Here is a 23,822-nt window from a genome sequence, read left to right as displayed (position 1 = left end):
TTATAGGTATCTCAACTACCTATAACTTGTGCCTTCGCCAAGCAGTGGTATCAATGATGTAATTTCAGATGACATTAGGGATGTTATCAATGCAGTCACTGAACATGTCACTGATGTAATATGCGAGGGTAGAAGCAGTGCACGGCGAGGGTGTGAGTTATAGTTACTTTAGGGCACAAGTTCGTTACTTAACCCCTTGGATGCTCATGACGAGCTCAGCTTGTCATGAGGTACACCTCTCGTATGCTCATGACCAGCTGAGCTCGTCATGATTGCATTGTTTTTAGAGTTCTTCAGCACAGCAGGGGATTTGCTGCAGCAATGATGATGTGAAGATAACTACAACTGGTGAATTAGTTCAAAACATTATGTTTTGAACTGACATTTTTACCCAACAATTACATCACTTTAAGATTTTTTTTTCATGTAAAGTAAGCTATTATTACACTTCCAAGCTAAAATGTCAGTTTAACCATTGTTCTTTTCCCCAGTGAATTCCTCAGTTTGTTTACTTTACATAAAGTAAGATGCCCATCATTGGGCATGTAGTCATGTGCATCCAGGCCCCCCTCTCCTACCACAGGCATCCAACATACTTTATAAAAATGTTTTTGGTGTGCTGTGGAACAGTCATGATTCTTCCAGGGAGGTTGTGCTGAGCATCGCACGTCACCCACCCCCATGTATTTGAGAAAAAAATATTTCTCCTACCCCCACAAGGCCAAGGGGGGTCAGGATACCCATTGCTGCCCCCTTATTTTATTTTTTAGAACTTAGGTACCAAGCCCTAAGATGGCAGTAACAACTTTTCCTTCAGGTTGTGCCCACGAAATCATGTGGTTGAGCTTGCGTTTCTTTGGTTCCTCTGCAGCGTGAAATACATACATTTTGAGCCTTAACTTCTCCAAAAACACTTAAATTATGTATATCCAATCATAAAAATGCATACTTTCTGTAAAAACTAGTTTTCTGCCAAATTTGGTGTAATTCTGCCGTTGTAGGTACGGAGGTGTCCAAAGGTTCTATATAAAGTTGCATGGTAAAACCGCATTTTGAGACCCCCCCCCCCCCCCCCCCCTCTTTTTCTTGGCCTCTGCTTGACAGACCACCCCGAAACAGTCCAGGTAACAGCTGAGGGGGATGAGAATTTTTTTTTTTTTTTTTTTTTAACTGCGCCAAAGTTATTAGCAAACTTTAAAAAATCACTTCATATGGAAACGTGGTCCTGACTATAACTGCCCAGTGGCAACAGTCACTGGGTAATGTTGGTTTCTCAACGTTTAAGAGTTCAATGAATCATCCTGTGGTGCAGTTACTCTAGGCTGTATTGCAGATGCCGTAGCAGTAGTTCACATTGGTTTGCTGGTCAGTTTGCCTCCCCTCAGTGCTCCACTTTGCTCTCCGTCTACTTCCCCTCCCAGTCCCGTCATCTGTGCTTTCACCCTCCTGCAATCCAGCATTGCTGCTTTCCCGCCTGCCCATTGTTGCTTCCACTCAATGTTGCCTACCCCCACCTGAAGAAAAAAAAAAAAGAAAAAAAAAAAAAAGAAAAAAAAAAAAAAAAGAGGTGGATTGGACTCCTTTTTACTTATTGATCCGAATGGTCAATAACTACAAAGAAAAAATGCTACCAAATACTTTGTAGGTACGCATGTATAGTGTGTCCACCAATAGTGATGTTAAAGGTATTTTTTTATTCTTTGGCCATGATGCGATACAGCATGGATAAAAACCATTGGGAAAGTCAACAGGTCTGAAAGGCGAGACTACTGGTGTTTTCAATGTCTGTTTCAAAGCTACAACCGTGAACTACTCAGTTTAGAAGAAATTAGTGACTTGGGACATTACTGTAACCAATGTAAAGCTCTCCGTACAGCGAATACCAAACCATGTACTGCTCAACTGTCTAGGTACAATTGAAGTGTAAGACTTGTTTATACCATAGAAAACCCAATAAAGTTTGTGGGGTGAAAAATTTGAATGAATTAGTTTCTATGATACTTTACCTGGAAAATGTAAAAAATAAAAAAATTGACTAGAGTGTGTGCACTCAGGCATGAGGTACCTGGCAAACCTAAAAGATGATTTCATTAAATTGGTTTAACCTCATAGATGCTCGTAAACATCTCTCCCCAGTGCTGCGCTGTCCATTGGAACTAGTGCTGAATGGACGTCCAATGGTCGTGCGCAGCACTGGGGAGGTAGTGCTGCCGTCGGCCAACGCCCTGACGCAGCACTTAAGGGGTTAAGATTAAAAGGTCTAACGTTTTCTGTTGGGGGGTTTACAAATAAGGATTCAGAGTTACTCGCTCTTCATAGAATGATAAGATACAATAACAATCTATTCCCTTAGACATATTTATGCAGAGAAGCAAAGTTGCTCACTGTTATGGTTTCGTTGGACAGTTCATCTACATTCAACACAAGACTTACAAGACAGGCATCTCTGTATTTGGTCTGTTACCATCTACAGGTGAATGGGCAATACACTGTTCAAGGCAATGTTACCCTTGGGGAGGGCAAAGTGGACTAAATAGGTATTTGCTTTATTGTCTCTGAGAAGAGCCAATTAGAATACATGCCAGAAAGCGTTGAATAACACGGGGTGAAAGTTATTTTCTCTAGGAATATGTTCAGGTAATAGATCAGTCGCACATTTATCAAGCTGCATCATGCTGGCAGGTTCTGTAGCCGATAAGCTCGATTCTGAAAGAGCTGACTAGACAGAGATGCACTTTATCTTAGATAACTGTATCCTCACTTGAACTACAATATTAAGTGATAATGTTTTAAAGAAAACTATTACAGAATTAAAACACAAAATTACGTTTTTTTTCTTGTGTCGTCAAGTGGATCTGGTACACACAAATAAACTTGTATCGGTAGGACATATTCTACCACAGTTGTGAGCAAGGCCACCAATCCAAATAAAAGGTTTATAATGCAAAAATACTTTATTAACCGGCCACCCATTAAGACTGCACATACTTTAATTCGCTTCTGTTATTTCCTTTTATTGAAAAACTTTGTAGATAGAAAATGGCAGTTCATATATAAGAGAACATTCAACAGAAATGCTGATATGAAATGTGCCGTGGGACAGAAGGAGATTCACAGATCTAAAAATACCATTGTCTTTTATTTCATGACCTCACATACAGAGTGCTAAGCTTTACATACAGAATTTACTCGCATTTTCACTTGGTTTTCCCCCTCAACAAACAAAAGGTGTATAAAACAGCTTTTTCATTCTCATCAAATAAATATAAAAATAAAGAATGGACAGAATTTTTTTAATGTAATGTTTTGTCCTGAATTCCTAGATGTCAACACATTTTAGACAAGAAAGGTGAAAAAAGCAGAACATTAACTGTAACAAAACTCGACATATAGCATGGCATAAAGCTACATTGTAAAGCATTGCCACTTAGAAAGGGGAGTTATCTTGGCATTCAACACAACTTACCCTGACAACTATTATAAGATACCTCGGTTCATTAATTCCTTCACCCAGACAGTGGATCACCTAGAAAGGCGGGTAAACACTGCAACCTGACAGACCCAAACAGCTCGTAGCACGAGAACGGCTACCAAATTCTTGGATCTGAGATTGAAAAATCCTGCCTATCCAGAATTATGTAGGATTTCAGGACAAAACACAGAGGCATGAACATTCTTATTTAATGTAGCATTTTCTTATTATTCTCTTAAACCTAGCATAATCCCAGCAGAAAGGTCTTTCATTCAACTGCTATTTCACTTTCCTTTCTGTAAGCAAGCTGTCATGAAGTCTGGACACTTCGGGCTCATATACATCCATTACTAATGTTCCATTCTCATCGAAGAAAGCAGCAACAGACTTGGTGAACTCCGCTTCCCTTTGCTTCTTATTTTTTCCACTGATAAATGTCACTTTAAGGGTGTATTTGTCATCAAATCTGAATTGGGGAACACAAGACAGTAATATTTTAATAATGTGCAATACTTGGACAATTTAAATTAAGCAAATTACATTTATAACACTATTGGAGCTTTTGTGCATTTCATATTTGTGTGATTAACGTGCAGAAGCTAAATTCACTCGATTATACATTGAGATTGTGCTAATGTCTTTGAAATGATTTTGCTAGAACACGTAGGAGTGCGTTTTTCTGGCTTATGTTAACTAGGCAGCAATTTAGGCCCAAAACGTCATATTGTTCAAAAGGGAGTTCTACCCCCGTGCCTGTACACTGTTCATTATTTCTGCAGCACACAGTCGAGCAGAGTCCTGTTTATTTCCATTGATGTTCTTGCTGGTCGATTAAAACTTTCCAGCATGGTCACAATAATGTTTCTTTCCTTAAGAACCTTCAGCTAGCTCACTGTACCCGGTTTATTCATAATAGTTTGCTGTTTTTCATGCAACTACTTTGTCTAGCCATCTCTGAATTACATTAGCAAGAGTGGGCAGAATTCATATTCATGCAGTGGAATATTGCTTAGAAGTCAAGGCAATAAGACGTTTTACAGAGTTGAGCTCCGATTTGCTGAGAATGTGATACACTTGTTCATACCATGATCAAGGGTTTATATACTTTTATCACATTTTAAACCATTAAAACTGTAAAATGATTTTGTAGGTGAGCCAGAAGACATTCAGATGCTACAATGGATGCGGTCAGTTTCTCTGTTAATTTTGCTGCTCATTTGGGACTTGGTATACAGGGCATACTGAATAAAGGGCAGATTTAGAAACTTGCTGAGAGCGGTCATGGCATTGGACTTTTGCATTTATGACACCTGTACTGTCCCTTTCGAATGTTTATAATACATATTTAAAACTTATTCAGCTGATCTAGAACTCAATTATTGAGTATGCCCTTTTTTCTTAATTTACTGTGCTCTTGATGTGCTGGGAGGTACCTTACCTTGGTGATACATGCCCTCATGAAATTAAGATTTAACACGGTCTCCAATCCATAAACCAGAGGGTGTGTAGGAGAGACAACATTTTGTGTTGTAGAATTTGTGGGGGACTCAGCACCCACAATAGTAAGAAGAATTCCACAAAACATTAAGAACGATGTACTATAAGGACATCTATAGCTGCAAAGATAAATCAAGTAATCTTTAAACACCATAACTATGTGTTTTTACTACTTTGCTAGCTTTTCCAGCAAAACTTTAAGCTGGCATAATGAACCACGTGCAGCCCAATTCTATCTTAGTTTCTTACTGTGAGCCTTCGACATCTTAAGGACAATCCTAAACATTTTCTTTCCTTTGGTTTTGAGATTTCAAACATTTTGTCAAATGCAAAGCTTAATACTGGAGACAGAGGTGGCTTTTATTTAGTGTGGATATGATAAAGGCAGTGGAAAAGCATTTCAGTGACTTAAAATTCAATATTTCAAGGCCTTCAGTTACAAATGGGGAATGAGAAGACATTTTTAAATCTCTACTTTTCCACCAGCACTCCGAAATGTCAATCCCCTGTTTAGGCTGTACTTCTGCATTGTTTCGAGAATTCTCCTCTTTAACTATCCGCAGCTTGAAATTGTAGATGGGTGCCACAAACCCCAACAGGTGCTCAGATAAACCAGGTAGTGGCCACTACACCATGTTTGCCTTCATCATACTCATAAAGGAACACATCTGCCGACTTAAAACAAGCTTGAACGGTTTGAAAGCCATCACCTTAAGAGCATATCACTCCAATGCGGATAGGTCACCTGCCTGTGCCACCTTGCCTACTTACAATAACGTTCATCAGGGTTGGAGGGGCCACAGGAGTTCCTTTTCTTTTTTTGTAGAAGGAAGAAGAATTTTGTGTTTGTATTGCACAGTTCTGCCCTAATGTCCTCGTCACCAGGGTTCTGGGCTTTGTGAAACAGCTTTGTAAAGGTTAACAGTGTCTGGTCTTTACATCTGTGGAGTGGTTGATTATGAGACTATTGACTGTTGTATGTGGTCTTGTATAGAGTATGATTTGGGAGTGAGAAAATGGTTGTATCTTGTCAGCAGGTGGTGTTCGGTGGCTAAACTGTACGGCACCGGTGTTGTGAAGGTGGTCTGATTTGATTTATTGTAATTGTGACCATAGGGTTGTGCGAAGTATGTTTTTGGTTTGTTGGGATGTATCCTGAAGAGAGATAAATGGTTGTGTGTTTGTTAGGGTGGGGTGCATTGCCTAACATTTTCTGTGGCATCATTTGTATGTTGTTAAGTGTGGAGACCTCTGTAGCGTTGGGAAGCATCAATATCAACTATGTGGCTTTACAACAGCATATAAGATAAGAAAAAGTCTAAAATGTTATGTTGGAGCCATGAGCCTTATGTAGACTCGAATATTAACAGAGCCTGCACTGTTCACAAACATTTAAAGTGAAAAAAACGTTCTAGGATGACCTAACCATCTTGGAGATCTGACCCAACCAAACAAGTGTGACGTTAATTGTTGACAGCGTATGACAAATATCTGCTATCTCTAGAAAGGTGTAGTGTAAACAGCTCTCAAATGTGTATTTTTTTAAAATAAATTAAAACCCACATAATACTGGCCAGCGACAAGAACATTGTGTGTCTTTCTGCATGCATCCAGAGGAAGGACACAGGTAATTTTCTTGCATCCTATCACTATCTAATGTTCTAGATCGGTGATCAGATGTGACAGATTTGATCTACACAGCTACTGGACAGGTCCTTCCACACTCAAGATGTGCTCCCCTTCCAAAAAGAGGTTTCACTGCAAGAGGATTACAACCCCCTCTTTCCCAATTCAGAAAATGGTAATCATTCACACAACAGTTGTCTATAAAAGCAGCAATGCACACACAAACACCTCCCTTGAAGAAAAAGCGTCACAAAGGAAGTAGATGGATTAAACCCAGATCTGTGACTGGGGGTGAATGTTTTGCCATTGTGCAACATTCCGTCCATCATCTTGTGTGTTTTGCTGTTCACCCTATGTGGGAAGGGTATGCCCAGACGTGGGTCCCTTGCTCACTAAGCCAATGGAGTCAAGCTATCATGGCTTAAGACGGCTGATAGCCAGAAACCGGTCCTAGGATGCTTGATTCCGGTCCAGGAAAGACATGGCTTGGCAGTTTGGGCTGGACTGTTCCCATGAGGCACAGGGTCAAGACTGATTTGCATATGGCCATGTATGAACTGGGGTGGCTTGGTGAGCAAAATAACAATGGATTAAACCCAGATCTGTGACTGAGGTTGAATGTTTTGCCATTGTGCAACATTTCGTCCATCATCTTGTGTGTTTTACAAAGGAAGTAGAAGCATCACTATCCAAGACTACTGCCATGATGAGACGGTTGAGGGGGAAGCGAGTGAAGGATAGCTGAGGCGGACGCTGTAGGAGATAGTTGTATAAAAGAAAGATCTTGTACTGGGGTGAGAATGTTAGTACTCAATCACGATGAGTGGTGCAGGCAGATATTTTAAGTGCTTTACTGAGCGAAAACTGCAATGCTATACCAGACTAACAAGTTCATCAACCATAGTACGGAAAGTGGCTGGGCGGCCACATCTACAGCACGGCTTAGCGTTTTAAAGGGTGTCCCAAGCAGACTCTCCTGGTACAGAAGCACATAAAACTGAATAAGTATGTTTGCCGTTATAGGATAAATGGCATGTAGCCATGGTGTGACACACCGTAGCATGGTAAGAGGCATCTATTTTTCAGCAGTGGTGCATGCTAAAATTCCAGTATTAGCCCCAAATTTTAGGAGATGTTGTGGTAGAGGTGGCACAGAGCGGTCGTTGGTTCTTGTACCAGAGCCCATATTAATGGGGTTATGTGACTCAAAGGGGACCGACGGAAACTTAGAGGAAGGGCAGAGATAGGAAAGCAGAATGATGAAGAGTGGGAGAGGGCAGTAAGGTCACAGGAAAGTTATCAGTGCCTGGAGTTAGAGCTCAGAAGCCTCTAAGCACGCCTTGTATCAAAGGACGGCTAGATAGGGGGAAGGAGTTAATGGGGCGCATGCTAGGCATGGGAGTCAATGGATAGGATAGAAGGAGAAGTAGGAATAGGAATGTCATAGCTGGGCAGTTCAGAAAGTACTGATTTCAGAGGCTGGCCAGTTATTTATTTACTTATGGCGGCTAATGTGCATGAACTAGTTGGTAGAAGACAGGTTACAATGCACAGCTCGCTCGAGTGCTGTGTTACTTGCTTCGTCAAATGCATGATCATTGCTAACTGGAACTATAGTATAGGAATAGCAGAGGTAAAATTACATTAATGATCCTATCATGTAAGGGGCGTCACCACTTTTATGTTTCTTATTCGTTTAAGGTACCGGATTTGTAGGTTTTTGTAATTCAAATGGTAGGTGTCCGTCTGTTACACTTTGTTGTGCCAGTCTTCAGGCTGCCTATCAATTGGTTATCATTTGCATGCTGGATCCATCAGCGTGCTTGGACTGTATGATTTTGAACAGTGGTAGAGGGAGAAATGGAAGCGATCAGGCTTGAGACTTTTGTGAAAGGCTGTAAGTGTGTGCAGGATTGTGTTCAATCTTTTGTATTCAGAAGATCATCATAACCATTTTAGGAGAACGTGGGATAGTGAGAGCTCCCAGAGGTGGGTTAAAAGGCCAAAGCTGAGAAGGTACATGACCAGCTTGGTTTGCAGTAATTTAGATTTTGCAACGTAAATCTTTCTGGATTCACTATGCTGTGCATTATTCCGCGGTGTAGTGGTTGGGTCCGGAATCGTAGTCTTTTTCTTTCTTTTTTTTTTGTAGCCCAGGTGGGCGTCGACGTACCAACTTCTGGTGTATTTCCTATGACGTCGGTACGCTTCCTGCCAAAGCTCCCACCTTTGGGCACCATCTTCACATTCTTTTTTCCGCAGTTGGGTCTGGATCGTCGACGAAGGGCTCTAGAGTTTTTGGAGGAAAGAAGAGGAAAAGACTAATTTTACACAAAAAGGTTGTTAAAGATACAGAGGAACAAGATCTCCAAGCCCGGACGACGAAGAAGGAGGAGAACTTAGAGATCTTCGACGTCCAACGGAGAATGCACACACAGGGAGGCACCTGAGCGCAGGAATGGACAAGACACCTTTTAAATTCTGCCGTAACTGCCACCACAAATACGCGCAGAAGGACCAGCACCAGGTCTGCAACCTCTGCCTGCCGGTCGACCACAAGAGCAAGGACTGCAACACCTGCTCTGCCTTCACCCCGAAGACACTCCAGGTCAGAGAGAGACAAAGAAGAGCCAACTACACCATGCAAGGAAACGGCCAACCTCCGTCGCACCGGGACCTGGGCCTCTCCAGTGACAAAGAGGACAACATCGCCGAGGGACCAGATGACTACGCGGTCGTAGAGACCGATAAGAAAACATCTAAGGAGGTAGGAGAGGCGTCGACCCCTAAACCCCGATAAACTCTCAAAAGCCTGAGTCAGACTCTCAAAAGACAGAGTCTAAGTCCTCGAAGGGAGCACTGGCGCCGAAACTCTCGACGGCCGCAGCTGCATCCGAGGACAATCAGCCCAGCGGATCCTTCGAAAAGGACTCCCAGGCAGCAAAGACCGGCGAAAAGCCAAGGTTGTCGAAGCACGTCCCCGAAAAAGACCGCTCGACTTCGAAGGAGCCGAAGGTTGCTTCGACGTCGACAATTAAGTCTAAGAGATCGGCCAAAGCGCTCGACACCGAACATGCTGCCGAGATGGAGAGAAAATAGATAAGGCTCGAGGCCGAAATGGAGAACATCCTGCAAAGGAAGAGAAAGTTCGACAAAAAAATTAAAAGGTTTCGATTCCGTTGAAACCGCCCCCGCCGATCGTCGAAATAGAAGAGGAAGAGGGGACGCGAAGAACCTCCGAAAACTCTCGAGCCCCAGGAACAGGGCCTATACTACAAGGAAGAAGGCGACGATGACCAGCGAACGACTTTCGGCTCGGCATCCTCGATGACTCAGGACCTGGAGTGGGAGTGGCAGGACCTCAACGCCGAAAAACCCGGAAGAGTCGTGGGGACGTATCCTTCGAGGCCTTCACTGCAGAGGACATTGGGGCCTATAACATGGTCATCAGGAACGCGGCAGCGGCTTATGGAGTAAAACTAGAGGAGGAAAAACCAGAGGCAGACTTCCTCTTAGAGATCCTGCTCCCCACTCAAACAAGGAGTCAATTCCTCCCCATGCTTCAGAGTGTCATGGACTAAGGCAGAGAGGCGTTCAAGGACCCAGCGACCAGCAGGTCTGTCACGCCTAGAACGGAGAAGAAATACAAACACTCCTCCAAGGACCCTCCCTACATCCAGGGATCCGTCACAGCGGACTCAAATATTGCGGCAACAGCCAGGAAAACGTCCCAACAACATCAGGCCCACCACCAGACAAGGAAAGTAGGAGGATTGACCTAACTGGGAGGAACGTAGAGAGGAATGCAGCGGTACACCGGCGCATGGCGAACTCCAATGCCCTGCTAAACAGACACCAGCACCAGCATTGGGACGAGGTCGGAGAGCTGCTCAAGCACCTCCCCAAGCAATACCAACAAGAGTGTCACACCTGGTGGAGGAAGGAAAGAATATAGCAAATGCTTGCCTGAAAACAGCCTTGGATGGGGCTGACACATCCAGCAGGCTTATGATGATAGGAATCACAGAAAGAAGACATGCCTGGCTCAGGATCTGAGACTTCAAGCCGGAAGTGCAGAACAACATTCTGAGCACCCCTTTCAATTGGGAAACACTGTTCGGGGCTCCGGTGGATGAAAAGCTCACCCAGATCAAGAAGGAAAATGAAACCGCAAGGTCAATGGGGGCCTTGCAATTTAGAGGGATGAGAAGAGGTACCCCAACAGGGAGACCAAACGGAAGGGGAGGAAACCAGCCAGGAACGTCACACCAGACATTCCAGCAGGCCCACCAGGGTGAAAATCAGGCACAGCAGGGACAACAGAAACAAATCTAGCAGTACCAGCCTACTGCCAGTCCTTTCGCGGGAGGGCGAATGGACGAGGGTAGACAAGAAGAGGGGGTCAACAACCCACCTCAAAGTGACTCAGTCACGCAAAGCCTGCCCACCCACACAACCCCTCCAAGGGTGGAGCACAACAAGGTCAATAAGAGAGGGTTACATGGCCGAAACACCAACGACCATGTAACACCAGTAGGAGGCAGACTAAAACACTTCTTCTAGGAATGGAAGAAGATAACTACAGACAAATGGATACTCAACATCATACAGTTTGGATAATGCATAGAACTGGAAAAGAAACCACCAAACAGAAAACGGAAGGCACATTTAGGAAAAGAACTAGCGCTACTCCTGGAGGAAGCACAAGAACTCCTCCAAAAGGAGGCCATCGAACCAGTTCCATTCAGAGAAAGGAACAAGGGAGTGTACTCAAACTATTTTCTAGTACCAAAAGTGGACAAAACGCTAAGACCCATCCTGGATCTAAGGTTCCTAAACAAATACATAAAGACACAAAAATTCAAAAGGACATCCCTACAAGAGGTCATTCCTCAGATAAGGTACGTGGACTTCATGTCCACCGTAGACCTCAAAGATGCCTACCTGCACATTCCCATGAACAGGTAGCACAAACATCTAAGATTTACAATCAACAAGGAATACTACCAGTTCACAGCCCTAGCCTTCGGACTAAAATCCGCACCAAGGGTCTTCACCAAATGTCTCGCGGCCGTGGCAGCGTACCTGTGGAGGGAAGGGATTCATGTATACCCTTACCTCGACGACTAGCTAATAAAAGCAAGTTCTCATAGAGCATGCAAGGAACACGCACAGCGAGTCACAAACGCTGACAGACCTGGGATTCTCCATACACTGGGGGAAATAGTCAATGGAACCAGAGCAAGTGAAGATCTTCCTGGGTGCACAGATCAACACCATACAGAGCAATGTGTTCCCCAGCGACAAGAGAACACTGGCCCTGCTGAAGGAGACATGCCACTACCAGAAGGGGCGAGCTCTGACAGTGAGCAAGATCATGGGGATGACGGCATCCTGCATTCACTTGGTCCCCAATATACAGCTCCACATGAGACCATTCCAGGAATGGCTGCAACAACAATGGTTACAAGCTACAGGAAGTTGGGAAGATCTAGTGGTTGTAAAGCACGCAGTGCAGGAGGAGATAATGTGGTGGAACAAGGAGAACATATCAAAAGAGAAGCCTTTAACACCACCAACCCTAACAGTGACCATCCCACAGACGCATCCCAGATGAGATGGGGAACACACATGAACAAGCTCAAGGTGAGGGGTCTGTGGACTCCAGCAGATGCGGTCAGACACATCAACTACCTGGAACTGAAGACAGTGTTCCTCGCCCTGAAGGCCTTCCAGAAACAACTCTACAACCAGGAGTGTTGATACAAACAGACAACACGACAACGATGTACTACATCAACAAGCAGGGAGGAACACAATCAGTCGCACTATCCAACCTAGCGCAGGAAATATGGAGATGGGCCCTTCCACTCAAAATAGACCGGCTAGCGATACACCTGCCAGGGAAGGACAATGTGGAAGCAGACTGGCTCAGCAGACAGACATCAGCATCCCACGAGTGGGAGCTCAATGCACAGGAAATGCAAAGGCTTTTCAGGAGGTGGGGAACACCGACGATAGACCAATTTGCAACACACCAGAATGCAAAATACCGATACTTTGCATCCAGGCAACCAGGGGAACGATCCCAGGGGAATGCCCTATGGATAAGCTGGTCAAAAACATTTGCCTACGCATCCCCCCCCCCCTTCCCTCCCCCGATACCACTGATACACAGGGTACTCAACAAGTGCAGAACCAGCAACATGACACGGATCCTGGTGGCACCACGTTGGGCAAGGCAGACCCGGTACTCACATATAATTTAAATGGCACAGGGGCCACCCCACAAGTTCGGGAAAAGAAAATACCTACTCTCCATGCAAAACGGAGAAGTACTACATCCCAGAGCCACAGAGCCTCAGCCTAGCTGCATGGCTCCTGAAGACAGAGTTTGCACATCTAAGGCTACTGGAGAGCACCCTGCGGGTGCTACGAGAGGCAAGGAGACCTACCACACGAAGGTGCTATGTGGGAAAATGGAAGAGGTTCACACAATGGTGCAGCAAGAAAAAACTACACAATAAGATGACAAGAGAATCAACGGTGCTAAGATATCTCTCACACCTGCTGAAAGCAAAACCAAGTTCATCCTCGCTAAGAGTACACCTAGCAGCGATTGTAGCCTACACAAGAGGAGAGACAGGAAAGAGCTTCTTTACATGACAAGTAGTAAAGAGATTCCTGGAAGGGGCAAAGAGGATCGCACCACCCAAGAGGATGCCGCCACCAGCATGGAACCTTAATTTAGTCCTAACAGAACTTATGAAAGCGCCCTTTGAACCCATCCATAATGCCTCAATACAAATGCTGTACAAAAGGGGGTGGTGATGGCGGAGCATCAGAATCAATCAAACACTCACACCCAGTCAAAAGATCTGGGTTTAATCTATCACCGTTCTTCATCCCACTCTGCCACCCCAGTTCAGACATGGCTATATGCAAATCAGTCTGACCATGTGCCTCATGGGAACAGTCCAGCCTGAACTGCTAAGCCATGTCTTCCCTGGACCGGAAACAAGCTTCCGAAGACCGGTTTCTGGCATTCCAGCCGTCTTCAGCCCGGCTTGCTTGAATCCAGTGGCAAAGTGAGCAAGGGACTCACGTCTGAGCATACCCTGCCACACTTATAGCGGCCAAAAAAACTGGGGTGGTAGAGTGGGCTAAAGAACGGTGATGGATTAAACCCAGATCCTTTGACTGGGTGTGAGTGTTTGATTGATTCAGATGCTCCGTCCATCACCACCCCCTTTTGTACCGCTTTTGGCCGCCATAAGTGTGGCAGGGTATGCTCAGACGTGAGTCCCTTGCTCACTTTGTCACTGGATTCAAGCAAGCCGGGCTGAAGACGGCTGGAATGCCAGAAACCGGTCCTCGGAAGCTTTTTTCCGGTCCAGGGAAGACATGGCTTGGCAGTTCGGGCTGGACTGTTCCCATGAGGCACAGGGTCAGACTGATTTGCATATAGCCATGTCTGAACTGGGGTGGCAGAGTGGGCTAAAGAACGGTGATGGATTAAACCCAGATCCTTTGACTGGGTGTGAGTGTTTGATTGATTCAGCTGCTCCGTCCATCACCACCCCCTTTTGTATCAATACAAATGCTAACAATGAAGACAGCCTTTCTGGTGGCAATCACCTCGCTGCGCAGGGTAAGCGAGCTGCAAGCACTAACGCTGCAAGAACCCTACATCCAAATACACAAGGACAGGGTGGTAATGAGAACGGACCCACACTTCTTGCCAAAGGTGGTGTCAAGGTTCCACATGAACCAAACAATACAGATACCGAGCTTCTTTCAGAAACCATCCACAAGCGCAGAGAGCACAGGAAAACAAAGCAGTTCTTTGTGTCCTTCGCCGCCAGTTTCCTGGGTAGACCAGTAACAAAAGACACCATTGCATGATGGATCGCTCTAACAATACAATTCTGCCACAAACAGGCAGGGCAGGAAGTATCGGAGGAGGCACAAGCCCATTCTACCAGGAAAAGGGGAGCAACAATAGCCTTCCTGGCTAACACACCCATTCAGGACATTTGCCTGGCGGCAACATGGGCTTCAGTGCACAAGTTCACTAAGCACTACTGCGTGGACATATAAATGAACAAAGAAGCACAAGTAGGACAGAAAGTGTTTCAACATATATTCAACAACCAACGCTCATCTTCCACCCAGCCGCCACAAACATAACAAACCGCTACAAAGTATATGCACAGCATAGTGAATCCAGAAAGATTCACGCTGCAAAACGAATAGTTTCTTACCTGTCGGTGTAGTTTTGGAGCTTGAAGATCTTTCTGGATTCACTAGCGTACCCACCCACCTCCGCCATGAAAGATGAGGCAGGAGAAGAAGGTGGAAAGACAAGTAATAAAATACAAACAGACACTTTGACAAAGTGAAAAATCACTTACTTCAAGGAAGAACTTGAAAAGAGGGGCAAGGATTCACAAACAGAACACAAACAAGAAAAAAAGAATCCTAAGATGGCGCCCAAAGGTGGGAGCTTCCACAGGAAGCATGCAGACGTCACAGGAAGTTCACCAGAAGGTGGGACGTCGACGCCCAACTGGGCTACAAAAAGACCCAACCACCAAACCGCGGAATAATGCACAGCATAGTAAATCCAGAAAGATCTTCAAGCTGCAAAACTACACAGACAGGTAAGAAACTATTCGTTATGTTCTACTTACAAACCGGTTTGCGATTCAGAGGGCCAAAAAGCTGATGCAGTGACCGGCAGCCCGCACAGGGTGTGTAGTCGGGCTACCTATCCTTTAATTGAGCTGAAGTAGAGGTCTGGCTGCTAAATAAGAACAGTGATGCTATAATACAAAATGGGTGTGTATTTGATTTCCCTGATATTATGAAAGCAGAAGCTTGTTCTTCTTACATGCGGTTTATTATGGAACCGAGGATGCCAAGTCAACATCTAGCGTTTTTTGTTGCGATGAAATCTAGGAAAAGATCAACAGTTTCTCTAGGTACCTCGTTTGCTCCATGGTCCTCCCCCATTTAGGTGACCTTGGATCTCATTACTCAGCAGCCATGAAAGCTTTGTGTAGAAGCAAGAATCATCATCCTTTTTTCACCATGTTCTTTAGTAGAGATTTGCTATATGCTTAAAGATTAGGATAAAGTTTAGAAGAGGATTATTGCTGCATTTAGTCTGGTAAAACTGGTGTTTCTCAAACCTTCATGTTATGCTGGCATTTTTGGTATACACTGAAAACGGCGAGATCACAGCAGGAATAAAAGTGACGGGCATGAATAAATGACAATAATAAAGGGAGGGTGCCATTGATGGCCAATTCTGCTGGTTAAAGGTAGACATGATCACTACTTCTTGCCCATTTACGCATCTTCAGCTATCTGGCTATTATAGCTAGGGTAACAGCCTTCATGGCATATTTCTCAACAGTTAGAAGTGTATCACGTTGGAAGTGTTGCGAAATTAGTGCGCGTTAAAAAAATATTCTACATCCATTTTAGGTTCCTCTAAATGGCCCTCTTGCATTGAAATCCTTTACCAGGGTGTAAATCACTAGAGATAATGCTGCAGGCTATTCCATCACGATATGGGTCAGGGGCAGTATAAACATTGTAACCACTTATAACACATTTAATAAACTCACCACATGTTGATTTATGGTCCTCACGGTTTCCATTATAATTGTGGCAGTATACTGGAGAATTCAGAACCAGCGGGCTGCTTTGTCAATTCAGATGGACCCTCCCTACTCAGCACTGTCGCAACAAAGGTGATGGCAAATTTGCTTTAATTATTTTTTTAGGAGAAATTGCCTCTGCATACATCCCAGGGCAAGATCGCACCAGTATCATCTTCAGAGATTAATTTCAGTGTCTCAGGATGGATGGCCATAACAAGGATTGGGTGGACTGCAGTGGTGTAATAAAGATTACCAAAAAGTAATCTGCTTATTTCTTTCAGGTTTATAGAGATGAGAGATGCACTTCAGGACTTCTGGAAAAGTAAACTAGAATACTGGTCCACCCAAAACGACAAACCTTAGAATGCCTTTCTGCGCGTGAAGTTGCCGAGGTTGGAGGCGGTGCTCATGGAGGCACCCATGCATGCACCATTTACAGTAAACTTCAATATCATGCTGTAGGAGTAGCGCACTCATAGTGCACAGAAGAGCCAGTTGGAATTTAGGAGTATGCATGTTACTAGACTATTAGATTTGTAAAGCCATTATTACACTGGGCAAGACTACCATTTCTCGTGTACGCAATTTGTTAAATGGACTGTATTGTATATATTTATATCTGGTTCTGCCAGTCACGCTACAAATGTGTCACTTGTCTGATAAACCGTGCTCTACAAATGGCCTCAGTTTTAAGCTGTATGGTTAAAAGTTTCATTATTAATACCTATGATATATTAAAAAAGATCCTCACTATCAACTCGAGAACTACAGAGCTTCACCTTGTAGGAAAAGGTTTATGAAAAAGCAGTGCCGTGCAGGTTTCTTCAAAGGTACCAGATAGCATTAATGCAGTCACAGCAGCACGTGGGAGCACATTGCGCCTGAAAACAAACTGAATCCCTTCTCGCTACAATATACATTAATTGTGGAGCATGGACAGTACCGTTTCAGATTAGAGGACAGCTGCCAGATGTCGTCGGGGTCCATTCCAGTAGGATCCTTGCGATGGGCCACCAGGAAGATGCTCTTTTCCTTGTATGAGGTATAGATGGTGAGCACACCCATCATCAAGAAATAGGTACACAGAAATTAAGGGAAAACTGGGATATATATATATAGGTTTAACAGAACAGTTTGATTCAATGAAAGCAGATCTAGGTCCAGACACAGACCAGCAGATTGCCTCATACTCTGAAACATTTAGGTAAAATGCAAACATGTATTACTGCAACTCAATTCAGTTAGCAGCACAAATCTAAAACTCTGTTCCGCTCAACTGAAAAAATCTTTCACTCTGCAACACCAACACTTTCATCTCAACAAGGCTGTCCTGGACAGTTACACCTATGAATATTAATCAGCAGTTCCAGGGGAATCGTTGAGCCCCTCCCCACCAATAGTACCTCATAATTTTAATCAACCAACCAAATGTCTTAGCCGAAAGAGACCTGTGCACCAGCCCACTGCCAGCTACCTAGTAGTAGCCTTCTCATGAGCGGGTACCTTAGGGGGGCAACTATGATCTACTGCTGCAGGCGGTGGACTGAGATCAGATATCCAATCAAAGCTTTCCAACTGGACCTTAGGGTAGTTCTGAGCAAATTACAATATTTAGCCTTATTTCTTTTATCTGTCAAAAATCTGAGCACCAGTTTAGGGTGCTGGGACTCTGCTCTGCTTACTCTCTCATTACTGTTTCACAGCTGATCAGATTAATAAAACCCAGCAATGCAGGCTTGTTCTCGAGTGAAGCTATCCAACAACAGCAGAGATGAAGCACAGTACAATAAAAATCAATTTGATAATAAATGCTGTGCTGGGCAAATGAGAGCGAAAGTAATTCTCCGAGTCAGAGCATTCTGTAACAATTGAAAATTGCACCATAAGGAGATTAGAGCAATACAGGGAGTTAAATTTGACTGCAATTACTTTCATGGAACAACTAGTGAATTGCTGTAATGTTCAAAACACAGCAGAGCTGCCACGGAAATGGAACCATGTGTTAATTTGACACAAAAGGCGACATCTGCCACACGCCATTCTGGAAACAGTAAAGTGGGAGGTTTTAAATATGCAGAGCCCATGTTCTGAACTGCAAATCAGTTTTAAATGTATGCTTACTGTGCAATCTGAAAGGAGGACCGTGACTCAACCTCAGTACTGTATGGCCTCGTGCACTTCAGGCATGCATAGACATGGTCAATACACTGAGACTTTACAAACACGTATTTGCTTCTTTTTGTCTCAACATCCCTTTATAGTGTCAGTCTTATCTACTCATCGAAATGCTGCTCCACCCTTGTGGGGGTGGAGAAGCTTTTGAATCTATGTATTCACATTTATGCCCGGTAAAGTACAGCTGGAGAAATGCTACACTTGAGGGCGTCAGCTATGCAGCTGAACATCCCCCAGTGATTTAGAGGGCCGTTGCACAGAAGATCACAGGCAGCCAACAAGCGAGCTCTTAAAAGCAGGACTTGGGGTGCAGCTTTTTAAACCCAGTTCCACGGACCTCTAGTGGCCGACATTCCTGTACTAAAACCTTATTTGGGATCTGGTAGGCCACAAGGGTCTTCTACCCAGGCCCAGGAATGTATTTCTAAATGTCATACTACCAAGAGATTGAAGTAGGTATCTAGGCATCATTAAGCACGTGAACCACACCCCAAAACTACAACTGCACCCCTCCTTGCTCATGAACAGGGTCTATCAGCGCTTTACATTAGGGTCTATCAGCGCTTTACATTTGCGTGCGCACAATGTTTTCAGAAAAACGGACCTTAAATGTTCAAGACAGTGTGTGTGATGCCACTTAAAGGATATGATACGACACAGATGGTTAGGACGGTTTTAGATTCTGGAAACGGGTGCAAGTAATCCCAGACCAGGGCAACAATTGCAAAGATGCAGGAGATGGTGCAGATGGCGAGGCGGCCATCAATCAGACCGAAATTCTCCACATACCTGTACTTTTCTAGGAGTACCTGCAAAGAAACAAGAGAAAATTAGGCCTCCTCTTTTCCACCATTCGATCGACCATTTCTACAAATGGTTTAATTCTTAAGTATCTGATTTGTACAGGGTTCTCAGCAACTGTTAGTCAGTTTAGATATTGCTTCCCAATGAGTGTGTGTATTTCTGTGCTATGCTATCACTGCTGTATTCTAACTCTCAGTATGGAGAGTGCTCCTAGGCTTTATGGCGGTTTCCTTTGTCACTTCACTGTAGGATAAGAACTAGGTGGGGCAGTACCTGCACCATGTCATCCCAATTACAGCCCTGGCACTACACCGAGGCTACCACTGGTACACCTAAAAAAAAAAGTGGAGCTAAGTTCATGCAGCAAAAACAAATGACATTTTTTCAAATAATCCAAACAGTTTTCCGTGTCTGCACTGCCCCTCTAGTTTTCCCCGAATCAGTTTACCCATTCACTTGTAGGAGGTCCCCTCACTTTGGTTAAACACGACTGTAAGGACAAAGGTTCTTGCATGGCATGTAAACCTCTGAATCTCACCCAGTCTTCCAACTTTCGAGCATACCCAGAGATTTGTCCCGGTAAGTGGATATAGCAACCTGCAAACATACTCCTGCATACAACGTAGACTAATGCCCTTGAAAAAAGGCGATTGGGAGAGTCCATTCTAGGTTTAAGGTATAGGCATTTTCACCTGTAGTCCTAAGGGCAGGAACCCCTCAGGGAATCCTGGTAAAATGAGTTGTGCCCCATTAACTGGGCCCTTCATTTCCCTCTTCCCTCAAGTGTGGGTTGTGCTCGCGGGTTGCTATCTTACAGAAACATGAAGCTGGGTGACAATGTGGGATGTCAGTGATGCCCTAATAACGTTTTTTTTAATTAAACCACTATAAGCATTTTTGGATTATAATTTACAAGAAAAATGTGCACTATCCCAGATGGGACACATGCCCCTTTCATTAAATCTTTATATGAGCACCTGCGACATCACAGTCCCACGCACCCAGTCAGCTCAAACAGTGCTTGCTTCCATCTAATGTATCAATGGCACGGATTTTAAGCATTGTTGGCCCATAGCAAACATGGTAATTCCCTTCCATGCCTGCCAATCGCCCCAGCTTCTGGCATGTTCAGGGGACATGCAATGTCTAGACCTCTCCCTAAAGTGTCTATTGATGGAGGGGTAGACCCTTCCAATATCTTGCAACAGCACGTTTAGCAATCAGGGGCACCATGTTTAGAAGGCAATTGTGCCCCCTATTTAATCAATCTTCGTCTTGATATGCAGAAAGGGACAGTTAAAGTTGTGCACCAGGGCATCCATGCAAAGCCACCCAGCTAATGGTTCAATGGCGAGCGTGAACAGCAAGGGTGATAGAAGGCAACCCTCTTGCATGCCCCTCTGAACAGGGAAGCACTTTAAAGTTCCCAACCAATTTGGACCTTAGCCCACATTCCAGTGTAAAGCTAGTGTGTATAAATATCCTAGGAAAGAGTTGCTAAAACAATCTACCATCAGGAGGGCCAGAAGGCCCTTTAAACAGTCCACTATGGACAAGGTGTTATATAGCCGGAGTAGTTCTTCCTGGCATGAATCCACAATGATCCTGGTGGACAAGGGACTTGATCACTGTCAAAGGTATCGGCAGAACCTTTGCAATACCTTTCAACTCAGTATTAATTAGCCAGAAGGGCCAATGTGAGCCACTGAGGTATAGGGGTGTTTGGGGTGATCGGTGAACACCTGGATTAGGGATCATTATACTACTGGCCACTGTAAGGTCATACAGTAATGTTCTGTCCCAAACACCTCGTTTACTATTGTATTAATCAGTGGGATGGCTTGTTTGACAGTGTATTTAAAGCATTCAGCCAGTAGGCCACTGGGACTGGGGTCCTCAAACCTATAATTGTGCAAAAGCCTACACTAGTTCCTACTCTAATCTGTTCATCTAGCTGTAGTAAACTGGAGTTTTGTTTTCCTCCCTACAGGGATATTGAAGATAAGGTCTACCGGTGCCTCTGGAGTAGCCCTCTAGACTAGTATAGTTGTGCATAATGAGTTGCACATTCGAGATACACCTGCCAGCCAAGCACTAGTTGTCCCCCCCCCCCCTTCTCCCCCGAACTCCTGATCATGCTGATATGTCTGGGGAGACTCTTTATACCTAAATAGCCAATGAAGACCGTTTGATGCTTTGTTACTCCACTGATACATTCTACTTCGTGCAGCAAGCCAGGCTGTCCTTGTCTCGTCCAGGAGTAGTGGTCGCAGTTTGGCTCTGTGGTTGGCTATATTGTGTTTGAGTAGAAAGTCTTGGTAAGTATGGTGTTGTGCCTCTAGTGTCTGGAAGGTCTGTTCCAATTGTGTTGCATCTTGCTGTCCACGTTGATTGCAACTTGCAATGTGAAGAATGCTTCTATGGCAAATACGGGCCATGAAAGCATCCCACACTACCACTTAGGAATTCACCAAACCAGCAGTCTTTGCGAAATAGCCTTTAGTTTCTTTTAAAATATGTACTTTGAACTCTGGGTCAGCGCAGCATCCAACCCTCTCTGGCGCTACTACTGGAATAGTTAAGGATTAGTTTAATATTAACCACATGGCTGCTGCGGGGATTTTTGCGCTGTGCTGAATTGCTCTGATTCCCACTCTTCATGACGAGCTCAGCTCGTCATCAGCACACGACACCCGTGGGTGATGACGAGCTGAGCTCGTCATCAGCAGCGAAAGGGTTAAAGACTGCGGCCCAACACCTGCATATGTACAATGTGTCTCAGTTAATCTGCAGGAGCTAACAGCCTAGTTTAGAGTAGACATTATGAGAGCTGGAATAATATGTGAAGCCACGATCAGGAGGATAAAGCTTATGCTACATATTGCAGAGGCTCATCTTTGCCAAAATTTGGGTCGGGTGTGGAGTGCACCATCTTTGGACTAAGATCTAGTCACTGTAGTATCAACCACTCTGGTAAAGTACTTTCTATGATTAACGGTCTTATTAGGTTTGCTTGCTGTATGACTGCTGTGCCATACATGGACGGCCTCACCTTCACTACACCCCATCGGTGATCCCTGGTCATCACTTATGGGGTATGAATCACCTGTAGGGATGATGTAGTAAACTTGTTCATCTTGGCCGAGTATGCCCTAGGACTGTTTGTGCTCCTAGCATGAGGTCAGGAGAGGAGGCGGTAAGAACGACAAGTGAGTCTGTGGTCTCGCTATGGGAAGATATAACCACACAGGACTGATTCATGTGAGCAATTGAGAGGAGGCTGCTATTACACTCAGCCTAAGGATCCATAACGACAATACGCCCAGCGGTCTGGCCATTGGGCTTGAAGGACCAGTGCAATATTGGAAATGGGGGCTCGCTATGGGAGGATATAGCCACACAGGCCGGATTACTGTGCCAATTGAGGGGCCCCCAATACAACACGCCCAGCAATCTGGGCAGAGGGATTAAAAGATCAGTGCAATAAAGTTCATCGTGGCTTTGGTACCCCGGAACTGCGGGATCTTTGCTAAGTCTCTGTAGAAGGAGACTGACACAGGCATGTACATTAGGGCCGCACAGGTAGTTACTATCTTAGTCCTTCCTGTGTGCCTAAAGCACCACAAAGGGGGGCCCAACACAAGAGCAACAGGAACCCACTCGGGCATGAAGCCCACAGTGTACATGGCCCACAGGCACACACCGCAGACAGAAGAGTGGGAGGGGACACCCCCCACCAAGTCCAAGCTCAACTAGGAGGGGCCCATGATTAGCTCCACAGTCACTCACTCGCCAGCATGCCATTCAGGCTCGAGCTGCCAATCGACCCACTGAGAGGGATCAGCCCAATCCAGCCCTCGGACACCATCAAGCGCTCCGAAGCCACTACAACTCCTGCGGCTCATTCATTTACTTTGGGTGACACTCCTGTCACCTCCAGGCCTGGCTGCCACCCTGCAGTGGCATATGGTAAGTAACCAATGATAGGTACCATCTGCAAACAGGGCCAGTCCCCAGGAACCCAGCAGCCCTAACCTCACTGGGCCGCGCAGGGCAAATCATCCAGGGTTGCTCCACTTTGGCGTCATAAGGCTCAACGGCTGGGCATCTTTAGAGGTTAGCCCACTCATCAGTAGTAGGTCGATGCATCGTAGGGACAGTCGCACCTGCCGCTCAGCACTCATCGCTGGTGCCGGAGTGCTAACCAACTTGGTCAGAAGACAATGATGCCGATGGGGGGTGATCCCGCCTCCACTCATCCGACCAATATCCACCGTTTCTGCTGTAGACTGCACAGGGTGTGTTTTTCCAGCAGCAAACAGTGCTCTGGAGGAATCAGTTACCAGGAAATCGCAGACATGTTTTTTCTTGGCTCAACATAGGATTATGAAGGATCCGAGAGTACCGGATGGAGTTCTCCAACTAGGAGGCTGCCAAGCCACGGCCCAGCAATATTGAATTTTGCCCAAAATGTTGGTTCTCCCTTAGGTGGCTCTCATTTGAACGGACACAACAACCAACATACTGTGTCAAGGCTGACTCCGTGGACTGGTGCCAAGTCTCCCCTAACAGTGGAG

The 23,822-nt window shown here is 44.9% G+C and overlaps 1 protein-coding gene across 2 annotated transcripts in view; it reads right to left on the bottom strand.

The window, feature by feature from the left end:
- Window positions 1-3,120: 3,120 nt before the first annotated feature.
- LOC147693603 (signal peptidase complex subunit 2) overlaps window positions 3,121-23,822 on the bottom strand; it is a 35,347-nt gene continuing 14,645 nt past the window's right edge. For both annotated transcript variants that reach the window (XM_086933822.1, XM_086933823.1), the window contains exons 3-5: window positions 19,091-19,250; window positions 17,210-17,345; window positions 3,121-3,938 (exon numbers count right to left, since the gene is read on the bottom strand). In XM_086933822.1, coding sequence (XP_086789948.1) covers window positions 3,752-3,938; window positions 17,210-17,345; window positions 19,091-19,250 — 483 coding nt within the window. In that variant the 3' untranslated portion in view covers window positions 3,121-3,751. The remainder of the gene's footprint in view (window positions 3,939-17,209; window positions 17,346-19,090; window positions 19,251-23,822) is intronic.

The sequence above is a fragment of the Lissotriton vulgaris genome, chromosome 8 (genome assembly GCF_964263255.1).
Source record: "Lissotriton vulgaris chromosome 8, aLisVul1.2, whole genome shotgun sequence".
NCBI lineage: Eukaryota > Metazoa > Chordata > Amphibia > Caudata > Salamandridae > Lissotriton > Lissotriton vulgaris.
The sequence above is the reverse complement of the archived record's forward strand: the minus strand, read 5'-3'. Positions and strand labels throughout refer to the sequence as shown.